The 17,681-nt window shown below is 52.8% G+C and overlaps 1 protein-coding gene across 5 annotated transcripts in view; it reads right to left on the bottom strand.

The window, feature by feature from the left end:
• The window catches only part of LOC113982491 (opioid-binding protein/cell adhesion molecule homolog), a 148,929-nt gene that overhangs the window by 99,693 nt on the left and 31,555 nt on the right, over positions 1-17,681 (bottom strand). For 3 of the 5 annotated variants that reach the window (XM_027710754.2, XM_027710755.2, XM_027710748.2), the window contains exon 1: positions 11,837-12,190. In XM_027710754.2, the coding sequence (XP_027566555.1) occupies positions 11,837-12,003 (167 nt within the window). In that variant the 5' untranslated portion in view covers positions 12,004-12,190. Of the gene's footprint in view, positions 1-11,836; positions 12,191-12,319; positions 12,490-17,681 lie in introns of those variants that run through there. The other 2 variants (XM_027710749.2, XM_027710753.2) reach the window with 2 other exon arrangements.

The following is a 17,681-nucleotide window of genomic DNA, read 5'->3' as shown; positions in this document are numbered from 1 at the left end:
GATTATTAAGAGACAGTTTGGCTCAGGAGCGTGCACGGACACGCTGGATTATATCCGGGATGAGGCTGGGAAATGTCTTGCTGTTTCTAATCATCAGATAGTAATTAACGTCCAATAACTTGTAACTTGGTTTATCGTTATAGATTTAGGAAGGCAGTAATAGTACTGTATGCTAATTAAATATCAATTGATTATTTAAGGCATATAAAGATTTAGCAGCAAGGTAATAGATATACACAGTTGTTAAACTTTAATATCCATCATGCAGCCTTCTCCTGTACTATTAAGTTAGTGTTTAATGAAAAAGGGGAAACTTTTGGATGGGATTTTCAGAAGCACTTTGGCAGCTTGCAAGCCCCAACCTAGGACTCAGAATCCCCCAAAGAAACAAAAAGTCAGGAAATTTGGAGCCTCGAGTTAAGTGAGGTGCCCAAGGTCATAGTGAGAGGTGGTGGCAAAGCCCAAGGTGCTCCTCAATTTCCCATCTGACATTTTGCATCCCAGCTTCCCTCTCCCTCCATGCAAAGCCCCTCAAAAGAAAGATAAATTGTCAATTCCCTGCTGGAATAAAGCTTTCAAACCCCAGCCCTGCACCTTCTGGCATCACAGAGCAGCCGAGAACACAATCAGAAAAGACAGGCACAAGAAGCTGAAGTCTGGAGCAAACCTGCCTAAATATTAACTGGAAAGGAACAAACAGAGCCCTGCCACCCTCGCCCACACTGCCTCCCACAGCTGCCTCTCCCTCCCAGGATGGGTCTGACCCCATGCCCAGCGCCAGTGATTTGGGAGGGTTGGGAAGACTGAGCTCCTTCCCACGTGGGAGGAAAAACCAGAGGTGAGAGACAGAAGCCCGGCATCTGAAAGGGAAAAGATAAATGGCTTCTGAAGGGAAATAACCTGTTGGACTCCGTGGGTTTGGCAGCACCCTGCTAAGTGCAGCATCAGTCTTGTAAAGGGGCTGCAAGCTCAGCAATCGCAGGACAAAGCACGGGATTGGGGGAGCGATGCCAGTGTCAGGGATTCTTCCCAAAGGGAGCCCATGGCCACCCTGGATGGCTCCTGGCTTGGGGCTGTGGGCCTGGAGAGGGACGGTGGAGGGAGAGCACCTTTCAGTAAAGGGAGCTGCTCCCCACAGACAGGCTGGCCCCAGAGCTGATTTACCGGGCAATAAAAGCAAAATGAAGGAAAATGCTTCAGCTGCACCTCTGAGAGTCCACAGCCTCAGTTATAGAGTCTGGGCAGGCCTCAGCTGCCTCTTAAAATCTTCTCTAGTGCACAGTGGGTCTGAGCAGTGACTTGGGAAGGGGCCTAGGGCTTCCTGGCTCTGTGATGGTGCTGGAGCACAACACCCTGAGCAAGGAGGGGAGGAGAAGTACTGCTGCTGAGAACACCACCTAAAAAGGCAGGAGGCAGCAGGATGTGGTCAGCAGCCATCCTGCACTGGGCTGACAATCCCCATTGCCTGGAAGGAAAACCATCCCAACCTTACAGAGCAGCAAATATGCTCCACCATGGACCTTCTCACACAGGGCACCACCGGGTAAGGGTCTAGAAGGAGACATCAGCAACTGCACATTGCTGCTTCAGAAGCCTCCAAAGTCCCTGATGGCATACCATAATGCCAGCCCTGCAGCACAATGATGTTATGAACAGACTCACTCTTACACAAGCAGATTCAGGACATAGAGATAGTCCCCCAAGTCCTCTGTGCCATCCAGCAGGATGTTACCAGTCAGCTACAGCCTGAAACTACTGCAAAGGTGGCTCTTCCTACCAGCTGGGAATAGAATTTATATTGGGCTGGGTCTCAGAAGCAGGGAAACACCTTACAGAGATCAGCCTGTTTCCCTACAGCAGCTCCAGACAACAGTTCCCATCCCAGGTTTCCCACCAGCTCACAGGGCAGCAGATACAGCCTTGCCTGGATCGCTGTCTGAGGCATCTCTTGCTTCCCCCCTGCCCAGGAGGCTCATTACTCAGTTATAGAGAGGAGACTAGATTCGTATGACACAATTCCTCCTTGACAAATCTCTGCTGGCTGTGGCACAGCTTCTTGTCCTGTCCTAGCTGATCACAAATGATTTTGCTACTTTGCTCCACAGCTTTCCCAGGACAGAAGGTGAGCGATCTCCTAGGATGGTTTCTCCTCCCTTTTCCACTCCTGACCCTATTTAACTTTGCCCTGTAGTCTGGATCATCCCCTGCCCTCTGGGATGAGCAGAGCGTGGTCCTGACATCGCTCCAGCCCGTTCCCTGCAGAGCCAAGCAGGAACAGCATCAACCCAGGCAATTTATAAAGGAACTCCAGCAAGAGAGCAGAGCAGAGCAGAGCCTGAGAGAAACCCTTCTTAAATAGTTTTGCAGTGGAGTTTACCCGAGCTGCAGCAGGCAACAAAGAGAAACGTCAAGAGCAATGAGATGAGGCAGGGCAGGCGTCGCAGCAGATAAAGGATTCTTCAGGTATGAGACAAAACCAGCTTTGGAAACCTCGCAGAAGTGAGTTTAAAGTCTCCAGAGGATATCAATTGAGAGTCTGTCACTTGGTGTCAGGATAACTTTCTGGACAGCTCTCGGAGCTTGTTAAGCTCTTGCTTGGGCTGCATTTGAGCTCTGGTGGCAGCGCTGTCTGCAAGCACGAGCGCTTAAACCTGAGATGAAAAGGACTCGCCGAGTCCACGGAGCTTCTCCCTTATCCCTCCAACATCCCCTGCCACGACCTGCAACAGCCCAGCAGCGACGGGCACAGGGAGGTCAAAGACATGCTCCCTTCACGGAGGGGCAACACCCCAAAACTGGGCTCCTCTCACCCCTACACAACGGCTGGGGTGTCCAGGAGGGGTCTGTGTGCGCAGGATGGGAAATGCAGGACAAGATGCAGTGGCCTGTGCAGAGCAGGTGGTCAAACCAGACGGTCGTAACGCTGTCTCAGCATCACAATCTATGGCTCTGGAAAGAAAATAGCTGCTTCCCCCACAGCAATCATTTCATCAAAACCCTGCAAGACTCCTGCTGTTCCCGCTAGCCCTGGATCCCTAACTTTAATTAAGTCCAAAGAGCCTTCCCGCAAGAACAAGGGAGGAGAGGGTGACTCAGACAGCGATGGGACCAGTCGGCGCAATTATCCTACAGTAAAGAATATTAATTAAAAATAGCCCTCCCCCAGTTAAAAAAAAAAAAAAAAGGGCCAAACTAATCAATTCTACTTAAAGGAATATATGGGGATAAGGAGCAGGAGCAGGGAGGGTGACAGAGAGAGAGATGGGATGCGATGTGAATGCTAACAGCTTCCCACCGTGGCCGCTGCCGCAGTAAGCCCCAGGCCTGGCTGCTTCCAACAGTTACTTGGAGTCTCCTTGGAAATGGGCTCAATCTTCCCTTCTACCTGCTGCAGCATCAGAGCAACTCTTGTGATCACACAAAGGACTTTAAATCTCGGCTTTAACTGCTCTGATTGAATTAAACGCAACACCACGGTAAAGCAGGCTCTTCATTCCAGGGCTAAGCATGGAGCCCTGCTCTCCTGCTAACGGCACTCTCCCTCTCTCGGAAATGATGAGTTGCTCACGGGTTATGCTCTTTAAGAAAGGAGGAAAAAAAAAAAAAAAAAAAAAAGTCATCTGATAAAGTGGGTTATAAAACCGGTGGTGGTAATAAACGGAGAGCCAGGAGCCTGATGCAAAGCCTGCAGAGAAGGTAGAACCCGCCGTGGGGGTGCAGGATCTGAACCGTGATTGATACGTGACCGCGGGTGACGGCGGAGGAGCAGAGCAGATGCCACCCGTGACACGGGGGACAACGAGAGCAGCAGGGGACCTCACCCAGGCACCAGAGAGAGGGTGATTAGTGACTGGCTCACAAGTGTCAAAGCCAAGGGAGGAGAGGTGCCTGGTAGCAGAACACCCCCTCAACTGCAGTCACCACATGGGACAGAGCATGGGTAGAAGGGGACAAAGCCAAGCAGCGACATGATGCGATGGGAATAGCCTTGCAGTGACTGCTCATCCTCCAGCAAAGCTACTGTCCCGAGTGAGAGCTGCAGGAAAAGGCATCGCATGCCCAGGTTCATGTCAGGGGAGGAAAAGAGTTGGGGAACACTCAGCATGCAGAGACACTGCAGGAAAGGGCTCAGAGTGGAGGAAAAAGCGACAAGAGCACAACTCTGGTACTCCCAGCTCCTACCCGAAACACTCCAGGCCGTGTCACTCCAAGCCAGATCTGCAGGGACCAACACCACCACAGACTCATCACAGAGCATGAAGAAGAGCTTCCCACCTCTCCTTCCAAAAAACCTCCCACATTTATCCAGCTTTCTCAGGCCTCGTTTGCTTCTCCACAAAACGAGGATAACAGCAACATGCTCCCACAGCTCCTACAAACCACGACAGAGCAGGATCTGTCACGAGAGGGTGCCCTGGCACATAAACCATTTCTCTTTATCAGCCTCCGTTATCATCATCACATTAATGTCTTCTCCAGTGGCAGGATGGATGCTCAGGTGCCCTGGAAGCACTCCTGGCTCTTCCCTGCCCCTCCACGGGAGAAGGACAACCTGCTGACAGATACCCACAGGAATTACGGCGGGTTCCCGGGCGCAGACATGACTATCGGTTCCTTTTTATGAGCCTTCATTGTTATTACCACCTATTTCTTTTTACATTCCTGCCAAAATACCAAACATTAATCTCCCTCGCTCCCTGCAGGCAAAACATGGGTAATTGGATTTATATGGGTTAGAAATTTGTTAGATTTATATATATATATATATATATACATACATACACACACGTGCACACACACAGGGAAAATATAAAAATAGGAGATGGGGTGATGCACTATCCCACTGGGACTGGTCCTGGGACTTGGGTACCAGCTGGATGAAGTCAAAGCCCCCCACATCTCAGTCCAGCCAGCTGGACACACAGTGGGGGTAACCAGTCATGGATTTCAACTTGGATAGTCTTTTCCAATGTTCTGGCTTCACCTTTACCCATTCCCTTCTTGCACTTGAATTTTTTCTTTTCCCCCTTCCACCTTTTCTTTCTGTTCTTCCCTTTTCTCCCTCCCGGCCTCCCATTCCTCTTCTCTCCAGGTCCAACCTGGTGGTGACACCACACACAAGCCTTGGTACAACAAGAGAAGAAAAAGCAAAATGCTTTGTGTGACATCTCCTTGAGTGCCCCCACTCTGAACCCACCAGCACTGGAGATGGCACAAGGTGCCTCATCAGCATCAGCACAATTTACTGATCTTTTAGAGTACTAGAAAAAAACCCTTAAGTCTACAATTTACACCACAACAGTTGTTGTTCTCATTATCCTCCCCCTCCACAGAGAAACAGACTTTGAGACCCATTTGTATCCCAAGGAACAAGTCCATCAAGTGAATATAGCCATGGAAACAACTCATTTTAAGCCAATCTTGGGAAAAATTCATAAGAAAACAGAAGTATAAAATGTGAGTATTTTGCACTAAAGATCTGACCTTGAAGGGTTCAGTCTGTCAGGGAAGACAAGACCTACACATCAAATCAAACCTGCAGTAAACAACCCATTACAGCCTAAAAATTGCTGGCAGGGGCTGTGGGGAAATGATTTTTCTCATTAGAAAAAAAAAAGGGAAGAAAAACCAGCACATCCTAACCCTCAAAGGCTGCTCACAAGGACAGAAGGAGAAGTGATAGTCACCGAATCAGATATTTCTTATGAACTGTCTGCTCGGCTGCAGTATCTAAAGATTATCACTTAAAACAATATGTCCAGCTGTTGTAAAAAGCATCCGTGGTTTAGGGCTGAGGAATGCAAGGAGGAGGCAAACTGTGAGAGCAGTCAAGGGAACAGAGAAACTCTTTGGAAACCGGGAATGTGAAAGGCAGCCACTGTGCCCCGGTTTTGTTCTGCAGCGTTAACACCTAATCCTGTTCCAGAAACAAAGACCTGAGCTCCTGGAGCACTGGGCGTGATCCAGGGAAGGACAGCTATTACCAGGGAGTTTATTATCCTTGCAAAATGATCTCGTGTACCCTATAGTGAGAGGATTACTAGCAGTTCAGGCTCATCCCCTGGAGGTAAATATCACCACTTGGAACTATTTCTGGCTAGCAGAGCTTAAAAACTCAGCGTGGGGGTTGGCTTTTTGCTGGGCAAGAGGGCCTTCCCAGGGCTCACATCCTGTCCCTTGGAGAGGTGGCAGTGAGGGTCTCCTCCTCCCTCTGCAGACCCCACCAGCTCACTGTGCTTTCAAAAACAGGATTTTCTGAAGCAAAACCCCAACCTTCTGGTTACAGTCTGTGTCAGCAAGGCCTGAGCTCCTGATGCTCGAGTCCAGTCCTACACCCACGGCAAAATCTGCCTGGTGCTGGCTCAGCAGGAGAGGTGTTGGCATAAGCAGCAGCCAAAGACTTGCTGGTTGAAGGTGAATTCCCCAAAGCCAGTCCTGAATCTCCTCCAAGTCAGCCCCAGATCTTCCCCTTGCAGAGCAGGACTGTGCTCTTGGAGCAGGGACAACCTGCTGCAGGAACAACCAGCCTCAGGGACAAGCAGCCCAGGAATGACCAACATCAGGGACAACCAGCCTGAAGGACAACCATCTGCAGGGACAACAGCGGGGATAACCAGTCCAGGAACAACGAGCCTCAGGGACAATGAACCGCAGGGATCACCAACCTCAAGGACAACCAATCTCAGAGACAACCAACCTCTCCCTGCACAACCCAGGCAGTCACCACAAACCAACCAGCAAGCCCTGATGTGAGATGCAGACCAAGATTCATCCCACAGCAAGGACACCAGGACTCCCTCCAGCATGTCCTTCCCGGATGCCAGCAAGGACAACGGTGTGGCGGGGGCTCGTGAGGCTGTTCTAGCCCCACCAAAGTGGGAAGTGGGCACAACCAGAAGGTTGGGTACCAGCTCCACAGTCTCAGCATCTGCATTTTGGCAGCATCACGTGCCTTGGTGCAGCAGGCAGGGGAGGAGGGAGCCCTCCTGCAACCCCCCGACCTTTCTCCAACCACCCTTCCAGCGGCTGCAATATTACAGTGAAATTAGTGGGCACTGTAATTACAACTATCAGGAGCAGATAAGACAAGTTAAATACCAGCTACCTAGGGAGAAATTATTATGCCAGCCAGGAGGATCCAAATGCCAGAATCCGTGGCTGTAATTTCACTGAGTCGCCAATTACAGCTCCGCCACGCAGAGAGCTCTACCTTGGAAACGGCAGGTATATATTTAGCTGCTCCAGAAAACTTTTTGGGTAGGAGAGGAGGGGGGGGGGAGAAAGGAGGGGGCAGCCATGGAGCAAGTCCTCGCTAATCTGCTCTTCGCTAATCCCCACATGCTTTTAGCATTTGCACACAAAAAGCGGTGACTCTCTCCCCGCTTCCCAGCAAGGATTTAACGGCAGAGACGTGGCTGCATTAACACTTCTCCTCTCTGCCAGGTACGTGGCTGCACGTTGCAGGGCAGCAGGTGAGTGTCACAACCCCCATTAACAGGTAGGTACACGAAGCACCAGCAGTTTGACCAAAAAAAGAGGCAGAAACCCCTGATTTCCTGACTTTCCAGACCTTTGCCTGCAGACTGTGGTCCTGCTGTGGTTGTACTTTACTGAGGTCTCATCGTGTGCTGGAAAACAGGCTGTGGTAGGTTATTACACACACACACACACACACCAGCAAAAAAGAAAAAAAAAAGAACTAAAGCAGCATTGTCAGGAATAATTAAAACTATAATTGCAAAAATAAATGGAAGAACGGCATCTCATGATGTTTTATTCGGGCTTTTTATTTTTAATTGGAATTGTTCTCATAGTCGCTAATTGACAGAACAGAGCCAGCACAGAAGCTTACGAGAATGAGCAAAGCTATCTTGGGGCTTTTTGGTCTCCTTCATGGACAAGCACTGGGGGAGGCCATGGGTTCACCAGAAGCAGACAGGCACAGGGGATTTGACTTGAAAATTTGCCTTTAAATATAGAGATAAAGCATCTCTGTATTATTTAGTGTAGAGAAAAGCCTAGCTGTATACCCCTGATGTTTTCTGCACCACCTCAGCACCACCTACAAACACTCATTCTTCTGATCATCACTGACAAACCACTGCTATTGGGTCCGTTTTACAGACAGGGAAACTGAGGCCGAGAGCAACAGAGGGGCCTCCTCAAATCCTGGTGTCCCTGTGGCGACAGCCAAGGAGACAACGCACCACGTCCCATCTCTCAGCCACTCCCTCCAACCACTGAAACACATTCTTTCCCTCAAAAAAAGAAAAAAACCCACCACAATATTTCTTAAATACAGATAAAACCATAAAGCCTTGAAATTTGGAGCAGCTGTTGGTTTATGTCTTTATGAACTGCACTGATGCCTGTTATAAAAGGTCGGTTTGCCGGCGGCACAGCGGGACGAGCCCGTTTACATCCCCATTTTAGCACTGCTTGAATATTTGCCACAGTTTACCCCCCCAGAGAAGATCCACCACTGCAACACAGCTGGGATAAAACCCAACCCGAGTTTCCAGCCAGGATCAAGGCACCAGGATTGCCAAATGTGCCCTGCCAGCGATGCCCCCACAGCAACCCCAGGGCAGGCGCCCAACAAGCGGCGTGTGGAGAAAGCTGAGGCTCAATGGCTCTCTTCCCGAAACCAGAAACTTAATCCTTGTTTCCTCATCAAATCCCAGCTGGGAAATTAAAATGTGACCTTCTTCAACCTCCCTGCTGGTTACCAGCGTGCTCCTCGTTCCGTTTCGTGTCCCAGGCTGGCGGGGAACACAGGTTACTGCTGCCATCTCAACACCTGCCCCACTTCATGGCAGAGAGTTTTGTGCTTCAGAATAAGCAAAGAGGCAGCTTGATTTTATTTTCAATAGCACACAGAGAATTTGCAAACTGCCTTGAGCTCCCCAGAGAGGAAAGGGGACTGACTACTATGGGAATCGTTTGTTCTCACAATAAAAAGTAGTGAATTATGAACAATTTCTGCTTAAAACAGCCAAATTATTTGCAGCTGATCTAAGATGACCTACAAGTTGCCTGTAGATGGAGCCTGAGTTTCTGCAAGGATTACGCTGAGCCTCCCTCGGAAAAAGGATTGGAGAGCTGGAAATGGAAGCGCCCAAAATCCAATACAGGAAAACCACAACCAGCCTGAAAAGCCCCCAGGCTTCCTCCACCGCCTGCCCACGGCTGTGCTCTCGCTCACATCTCCTTTCTGCAATGCAACGGGTGGTTAAAGAGCTGATCCTGGGAAGCAAAGAGCTTCCACCAGCCCTGTGGAAGCCAGGGAGGCACACAGGCTCAGCCCAGGATGGAGGAGGATGGGAGAGGACTGGCCACTCCAGACCCAACAGGATTAGGGATAATTCTGCAAGAGATACACGCTGGAATTACAGCTCTCCGTTTTTCCAAGGCCAACTCCTTCATGTGAGCACCAAAAGCCATTTGAGGGAGGACAGCAAAGGACACCACACCTGCTCCTCCTGTGGGTGCACAGACTATTCACCAGGAAAATCACAATCTACCACAAACATCATTCACATGGAAAGACCCCCCCAGGGAGGTTTCCCCTTCCCAGCTCTCCACAGAGTACCACAGCCTGCAAATAAACACCAGCATTATTCCTTGAGATCCTCCACCTTTGGGCTCCTGCCTTCAACCCACCACTGATGCCTCCTCTCTGGCTTGCTGTGTGCAATCCCCTGCCCACTGCCAGATCCCAAGGGAAGATGGAAAGCTACTCGCTACCCACAGGAGGGGGGAAACAGGAATGCCAGAAGAGATGGGGCAGACTGGGAGCAAATGGGAGATGGAGGCCAGAACACTGACGGCAGCAGGCTGGACTTGAGGAGAAAAAGGGAGGGGTGAAGGCATGGAAAAGATGCACCAGAGGGCCTGAGCAGGAGCAGATAACAAGGGGGGAAATAGGGAGAGAACAGGTGCTTTGGGGGCAGGGGCTTCTTCCAGCTGCCAGCACTTGGGGGGTGAAGAGTTTCTTATAAGAAGGCTAAAATACCCCCCCACCGGCTCCAGGGCTGGCTGCTTCACAAACATCCCCTCCTGCAAAGAGCACAGAAAAGGAGCCAAAAGCTTAAAAATAAAAAAAATAAAGGGGAAAAAAAAAAGGAAAGAAAAAAAAAAAAAGAAAAAAGGAGATCCAAGTCAGCCCTCTGCTGGCAGCAGGCTCGGCTGGAGTTGCAGGGGCTCCCCAGGGAAGGGGCTCAGGCCCCCACAGAAGGCACCCCTCCTGCTCTGACCCACACCAGCACTGCCTCAGAGAGCCCCAAACCCCACGCTTCACCAGGGAGACAAATTCCGACAGTGAGGAAAAGAGCACCAGGGCCAAAGGCACCTCCCTGAGGGACTGTCCTTCTTTAAACTGCCCTGCTCGCTCCAGCCCGGGTTAATCATCGCCACAGTTCAATTAGGAAAAGCACAAGGAAACGGAGCCCTCTGCTCTCCAGCTGAGCCACGGCCCCCGGTTACACGGGGCAATGACAAGTGTGTCCCAGTGGGTCCCTGCAGGATCGAGGAACAGGGATGAGCACGGCACAGGCAACATCCCAAAGTCTGCGGGAAGCAGACAGGAGACCAACGCCTCTCTCAGCAGCACAGAACTCACAGAGCCTCCAGCCAGAGCCTGATTCCCACCACCCCATTATGCACCAAACATTTCCCCTACAAAGCCCACCTCGGGCACGGAAAGGCTGCCTGACCACCCAGGCGAGCAGAGCACCCTCTGTTCAGCACCAGCTCCTCGTCCCTGTACTGGCTCGGCTGCTATCGGAGAGCGTGACACGCTCTGCTTGTGCCATCCCCGTGCCTGGCTTTGGGAAGAGCAGCTGCTCTCTGCTGCAGCCCTGCCAGCCCGGGTCTGAGTGGGGGAGCAGCCAGCCCTGTGTGGGGGACACGCTCTGCTCGCTGCTGCACAGAAACCAGCAGACGAACTCCAGGCTCGCTTGCTCCACGCTCACGTCCCACCATCCCCGTGCTCCTTCCCCCACGTCCCAGAGCTCCCGGATTAACCAGCTCGGGTCCTCCCGGGGCTGCCTGAAGCACGCACAGCACGACCCAAAGCCCCAGCCACGAGCTGAGTCCCCACTGCCCCCTGAAAAAGGCTGGGCTGCTCTCTGCTCATCCGGACACGCTGCTGTGATGCCAACAGAGAGCTGCTCTGCTAGCTGGGCACTGCACCATGTACACCTGTAACTCATCCAGGGAATGCAAAGGGATGCTCGGCTGTACTGTGCAGCACACAAGTGGCCCATCTGCATACAAGCTGCCTGTGTTTCTCCTACAGCAAACAACGTAAGGGAAAGCATCCATCAGAATTCATAAGATGCACCCCTGGAGTAAGAGATTGATTTGATATTAACGGATTCGTGCGGAGACTATAAAGTGATCAAGGCGAAACACCGACACCTCGGAGGCATCGCAGCCCTGGAAACCCGCTGGCAGCGCCGGCTGGACCCCCTTCCCCTCCCACACAGGCACAACTTCGGGAGTGTCAGGCAATGCTAACTCACTGTCTGCCACCTAAGCCCCTGTGGCAGCTCCTGGTCTGGCACCCGCAGCCCCCTCGGGAGGTCGCCAGCCCTGCCCTGCAGCCACACGGCACCGCTGTGTCCGTCCCCACAAAACCACCCCAACGGGGTGTCCCCCACCGCGATGGGGACGAGCTGCCATCCGAGGTGTCCCCTGCCACAACAGGGACAAGCCCCTGGGACACGTGCAAAGTCTCCAGCCGGTCCCAGGACCCTCTGGGCACAGAGCATCCCCCAAAAGCCACAACCAGGACCCCCAAAGCCCCCCGAGGCCCCGGTCCAGCTGCTCCTACCTGAGCGTGGCGCTCTCCCCTTGCCGCACTGTCACGTTGTCCATGGCTTTGGGGAAGGTGGCATCTCCGCTGCGCACGGGCACTCCTGCGGGCACAAGGAAGAGCAGCCTGAGACAGAGGACGACCAGGCACCTCCAGGGCAGGGCTAAGCACCCACCGACCCCCATCCTGGGCAGCGGGGACTTTTCCAACAGGCAAAAAACACACCCGACAAGGCGAAAAGGGGGAAGGGGTGGGTGGAGAGGAGGGATGGGGGGGAGCAAAACCACCGGGGCGAGCGCTGCGGAGCTCCACGGAGATCAGGAGAGCCCCCGGCAAGGCTGGCTGCGAGCGCTGAGCCTGCCGAGCGGCATCGGAGGGAGTCCCGCTGTCCTCGGGCGAGGGAGGAGGACGGGAGGGCCAGGGGGAGGAGGAGGAAGAGGAGGAGAGAAGGTTCGGAGCACGAGATGAAGGTCACAGATGTGTGGCTGCTGGAGACGCTACTTTCAGCTGCAGCTGGGCAGGCGCTGCGGAGATCTGGCATCAAAAGTTTATAACCCACGGAGGAAACGTGAGTGCTTGTGGCAGGAAGGGGAGGGCGGCATCGGCACCGGGGCGGGGGCGCAGCGGGCCGGGGCTGGGCTGTTCGCCGGCTCTTGCGTTTTTGTTTAAATCACAGAGGGAAAAGGAGAATAAAAAATAAAAAAAAAAAAAAAGAATAATTATTAAAAAAAAAAAAAGGAAAATAAACAATAAAGCTCCCCAAAATGCCGATTCTGTCGCAAGATCGAAACTTCCCCGCGGAGCTGCAGGCGATGTCCCGGACGCTCCTCGGCTCCGCCGAGAGGGTCCTGGGGGTCTCCCCGCGGGACCGGCGGCCACTCCCGGCTGGGCTCAGTGCGGGGCTAGGGGAGCGCGGGGGGGCGGCGGCGGCAGCACCCCGGCCCCGGCCGGCAGCATCCCCGGGGTTGTCATGGCAGCGGCTCCAGCGCTGCCCGGCGCCTCGGCTCCCGCACGCCCCGAGCCCCGCACACGGGCGGGAGGGAGGCAGCGGGGCGGGATGCGCACGGAGGACACACACGTTTAACCCCCGCCGCGCCGCGCTCCGGCAGAGGGACCGGGGCTCCCACCAGCCGAGAGACACCCCCCCTCCGCCCCCAAAACCTTTAACCTCTTCAGCCCCGCTGCAAAGGGGGTTTTCCTCACACCAGGCAGCCCCACGCTCGCCACAGGAGCAGCAGGATGCCCGCACCCTCACCCACCCCGGCATCTTTCCCTGCATCCACCTGTTGATGTGTTGATGTGGGGGGCTGGGACCACTTTTCGCTGTTGATGCATCTCCTCGTGTGGGGCTGTGACCACTTTTCTCAGCCTGTGAGAAACAGGGTCCTGCCACCACCTCTTTGCCCCACGGAATGGTGCAGGCAGCTCCAGAGAATCTCCCTGCCCTGTTCCTGCTGTTTCCACTCCTTAACACAAGATCCTTGCAGTAGGAAGCCCGAGGGCTTTCTACCCCACCACTCACAACAGAGCAGCACCTGACACCAATAAAAGCAGGTGAAATCACTAAATTTCAACAGATTTCCTCCTTTGGAGACACCCACAGACTACCAGTTGTCTCCTCAAATGGGAGCTGAAGACACCAAGACCTTGGTGACCATCCAGACACATCTGTGTGTGCCTACAAAAGAAAAGCAACCCCACACAGTGTTCCTCACACAGTTCCTCATGCCCAAGCCAGGCTGGACCTCTGCTGGGTGCCTTCCTCCAAAGGGCATCTGCCTCTTCTATTGATGTATCATGAGGAACCTGCCCCTTCCTGGAGCTAGGGAAGGAAAATAACCACCAACAAAAGCATTTTGGCTATTTCAGGATCCCAAACTCATCCAGAGCCCCAAACACAGCTGTTGAGACTGATAAAGAGGTTTTGCAAGGGTTTTTCAGTGATCCCAAGCTCAATTATCAGCACAGCAGGTCCTTTGTACGTGGCAGGGGGGTGCAGTGACCCTAAATACCCGACTAGCCGTGGGCTAGCACTGCAGAGCTGCGTGCTGGCTCCCAGCACCAGCTATGGCTGCAGGCACCAGAGGGATGCTCGCTGCAGCCTGGATAAATAGGACAGCCTAGGAAAGCACAGAGAAAAGCAGGGCTGAGTTTTCCATCAGAAAGCTGCTGGAAAGTTGGCTTAACCCTGAACGTGCAGGTTGGCTGCTTCGACACCGGGGATTCTTCGGGGGGAGGATGGAGAGGAAGGACACTCCATCTCCTTCCTGATCTGCTCCCACGCTGGCACAGAGGAACTGTGTCTGCTGGAAGGGAGGAGCAGCAGCAGAAGGAGCCAGCACGGACCCATCACAGCCCCCAGCAGCGAGACAGCCCAACCCCAGGCGCTGCTGAGCCTCATCCAGCAGCAGGATGAGCTCCAGAGGGAAGGATGCTGCAGGGACCACAAGCTCTGCTGGGTAAAATGGTGTTTACCCCTTGGGATAGGAAGCTGTAGATGCAGAGTGTGTGTAGCAGAAAGCCTGCTAGAGCCAGTGCAATTCAGGCAAGGGAAGCTTTATAGGGGGAAAAAAAAGCCTGTCTGCCTCAGGAAAGGCTTCTGAGGAGGCTGGGGAGGCATGTGGATCCATGAACAGATGTAAAGTCAGGGCATAAACAGACAGACAGACAACTAAACTGGCTGCCACAGAGAGATGGGCACAGATAAGAGTATATGGGGCATCGGGGAGGGGGGAGAGAGGGCTGGAAAATTAATGTTATCCATATTTACCTAACTGGGTAGGGACCCAACAGCCTAGAATGGCTATGCAGGAGACTGCAGGAGACATGTCTCAGCCACACTCACCCCAGAGACCACTCTGAGCATCTGACAGTGGTGCAGGCAGCCTGAGCAGCCTCTCCTGCCCCAGCCTTCTGGGCCAGCCCATCACAAACATGCCCCAGCCCCACTGCTGTGGTTAACGTTACCTCCCGAGTGAGCACACTGCCAGCAAATGAAGGGAGAGAGCCGGGACACGAGGGAGAAAAGGGCAAGGGGGAAAAAGAACTTGAAATCCGGGAGGCTAAAAAATCTGCATGGAACACAAAGTCAGCAGAGGCAAAAGCAGAGGCGAAAGCAGAGGCGCTTTCGCACCGAGACAGTCTGCAGACCTGAGGTTGCACGGGGTGGCTTCAGTTCAGGCCCATGCCTAAAAATATCGCCTAACTGAGAGGGACTCAAGGCTGGCACAGGCCCTGGGGGCACCAGGCATATGGCAGTGGCGGATCCTGCTCCTCACCGTGACGTTAACAAGCCCTGACCTTCTCTCATCATCCCAGAGGCTCAGAGAGAAACCGAGCCGGCAAGGACGAGTCCCTGCACCTCCCCGGCTCTCGCCTCCCAGCCGATTGTCAGTCTCGCCTTTTATTAGTGGTGCAGTTTGGCCTCCCTCTCCCTTCGAGATTTCTCCCTCGTTGCTCTAATCAGGAGCTTGCAAATGTCAAGAGTACAGGCCTGAAAGTAATTAGTGAGGGACGGGAGCCCGGGGGCCGCGCGGCGGCTCAGCCACAGCTCTGCTCCAGCACCGGACTGGGGAGCAGCCGGCAGCCACTGGGACCTACTGGGCCGCCCTGGCTTTTATTCTCCAGCCTCACTCCTCCTCCCAGACTATTTTCCCCTTCTCCACACAGCTCAGGGAATGCTGAGATGCCCTCTGTGCAGCAGGGATTGAGTCCAGCTCCCTAGGGATTAGTGCAGTAAGGGACGGGGAGACTGTAACACCGCCGGGACACTGAGCACTTGGACAGCAAGTGCCACCTCCTGCTCACGAGCTCCCTTTGGGGCACTGCCTCTTCCAAAAGAGATCCAAGGAGTATTTCTAACTCCTTTTAAACCTGCCTGCATAGGGGAATTCTAAGAAGCACGGACGCAGCTGCATCAACAAGGTGGGCTTCACCCCAGGACAGCAGCTTCCCTCGTGGTGGGCATAACAAACCACTGAGTCCTTGTCACAGTCCTCAGCAGGCAAAGACAACTAAATCTTAAGGCAAAGATAATAGGAAAGAGCATTCTTTCCTTTTTCTTTCCCTCTCCCTGAGATGAACTTTGCGGTCCTTAAGCCACTCAAGTCTTGTTCACAACTGAAGGGGTTAATGCTGCACCCAGGAAAGCAAAAAACCAGCAGAGCTGTAGGGAAGAGCAGTCCTTGGAGGCCCTGGGCTTGTTTAATCAAAGAGCTAATCCTTGCTACCAGGGATTCACCCTCCAGCAGGGTGGAAGTTCTCCAGATCTCCCTCTGGAAACCCCAGACGAGTTTTTTCAAAGACAAGAGCTCCTCTCCGGTCCCCAGCCGGCAGACAGCTGCTGGCACTTTCTTTCCCAAAACTGGGCTCTTTTAAGGCATCTCTCTCCTGGGGAAGTTTCTAATCCTGAACATCTTGGCCACCCTACCTGGCCAAGACATATGTAACACCTCCGTGGTGAACGCAGCGCTGAGCCCTGTTGGTCTCCTGCGCTGTCCAGATGGTGTCTGGGCTCGGGGCTATAAGATTTTTAACTAATTTCTTTCCACACTATTATCCCCTCCTCCCTCTTCTCCCATCTCCTCTTTCTCTCCCTCCTTCTCTCCATCTGTCCCTACCCCTTTTCTTCTCCACCTTTTCCCTTGCACACTTGCAGCTGCTAATTTTTCCCCGGCATATTTGGCAATCCCTCCCGACACCCCTTCCCCCACACCCCACCGCCCCGTTTCTTGCTTTTCCCGTTTGCTGCCGAATATTCTCATTTCTTCACCCAAAAGAGAGAGCACCGAGCACAGGCAGGAGGAACACACCCCCCCCCATGCATAGCAGCAGAGCAGAGAGAATCACATCTCACAGTCCTGGGATAAAGCTGAGCATCCTCTGGCACGTGGGAGGGGGGCACAGCAAAGCATCACCCCTTTCTCAGCAGGAAAGCCTCAGGAATGTCACTCACAGCTGCACTGACCACTGCCAGGCTGATGGCACACACACAGCTCTGCCTCTCTCTCACCTCTGCCTCTCCCCAGCAGAATTTATTTATCCCACTTAATTTTTTCAGTTGTTTTACCTTGTTTTATCTTCACACTAAATCAGGCTCTCTCTGCAAACCGAACTTTTGTTATCCGTGCTGTTACATTTAATGCATTTTATCACATGAATTTAGCAAAAGAAAAAAAAAAAAAACCTGCTGAGGTAATTGTGAAAAAAATGTAGCCTGTTCTTCACATTGATCATGGTGCTTGAGCTCGCCTGGGCAGCAAATGCAAACTGGAAGCTCAAGCTCCTCATTAACACCCAGTTCAGGGCTGGTTTAGCAGTCAGCCCCCCCCAACACCATCCTCATGCCCTAAATGCACGCACAAATCCTTCTCTTTTCCATAAAATCCTTCCAGGATGACACAAACCCAGCCTGGAGTCATGATGACAGCACGGCGAGGCAGGTTGTGGTTCAGGAGGATCCACAAGATGGTGATCCCTGTGGATTTTAATGGGATTACTTTACACTTAATGCTCAGCTACAATCCCCAGCTGAACCCCAGGGATATGGCACGTTTAAACCGTGTGTAAACCTGACAAGTGAACTACAAAAAGGAGGCAGCTCCAAAGACACCCACCTTGCACAGCTAAAATCAGCCTCCCTCACCCTCATTACAGCAAATATTAAAAGAATAAAAAAAACCACACCAACTCTGAAAACACCCAGTGCTGCTCAAGCGAAGCTTGGAGGGGCTGGGACACCTGGGGGCAGCAGAACCGTCACAACATTGCCCAAGAAGCTTGAAAAACAAGGATTTCATTTTCCAGCAGTATTTCTGACAACCATCCAGGATGGGGTTTTTATTTTTTTCTTCATTTTTTTTTC

Source organism: Pipra filicauda, unplaced genomic scaffold (assembly GCF_003945595.2).
Source record: "Pipra filicauda isolate LSUMZ 115617 unplaced genomic scaffold, ASM394559v2 scaffold339_size799093_pilon, whole genome shotgun sequence".
In the NCBI taxonomy this organism is placed as follows: Eukaryota; Metazoa; Chordata; class Aves; order Passeriformes; family Pipridae; genus Pipra; species Pipra filicauda.
Note: the sequence above shows the minus strand (reverse complement) of the source record. Positions and strands in the feature narration are given on the sequence as shown.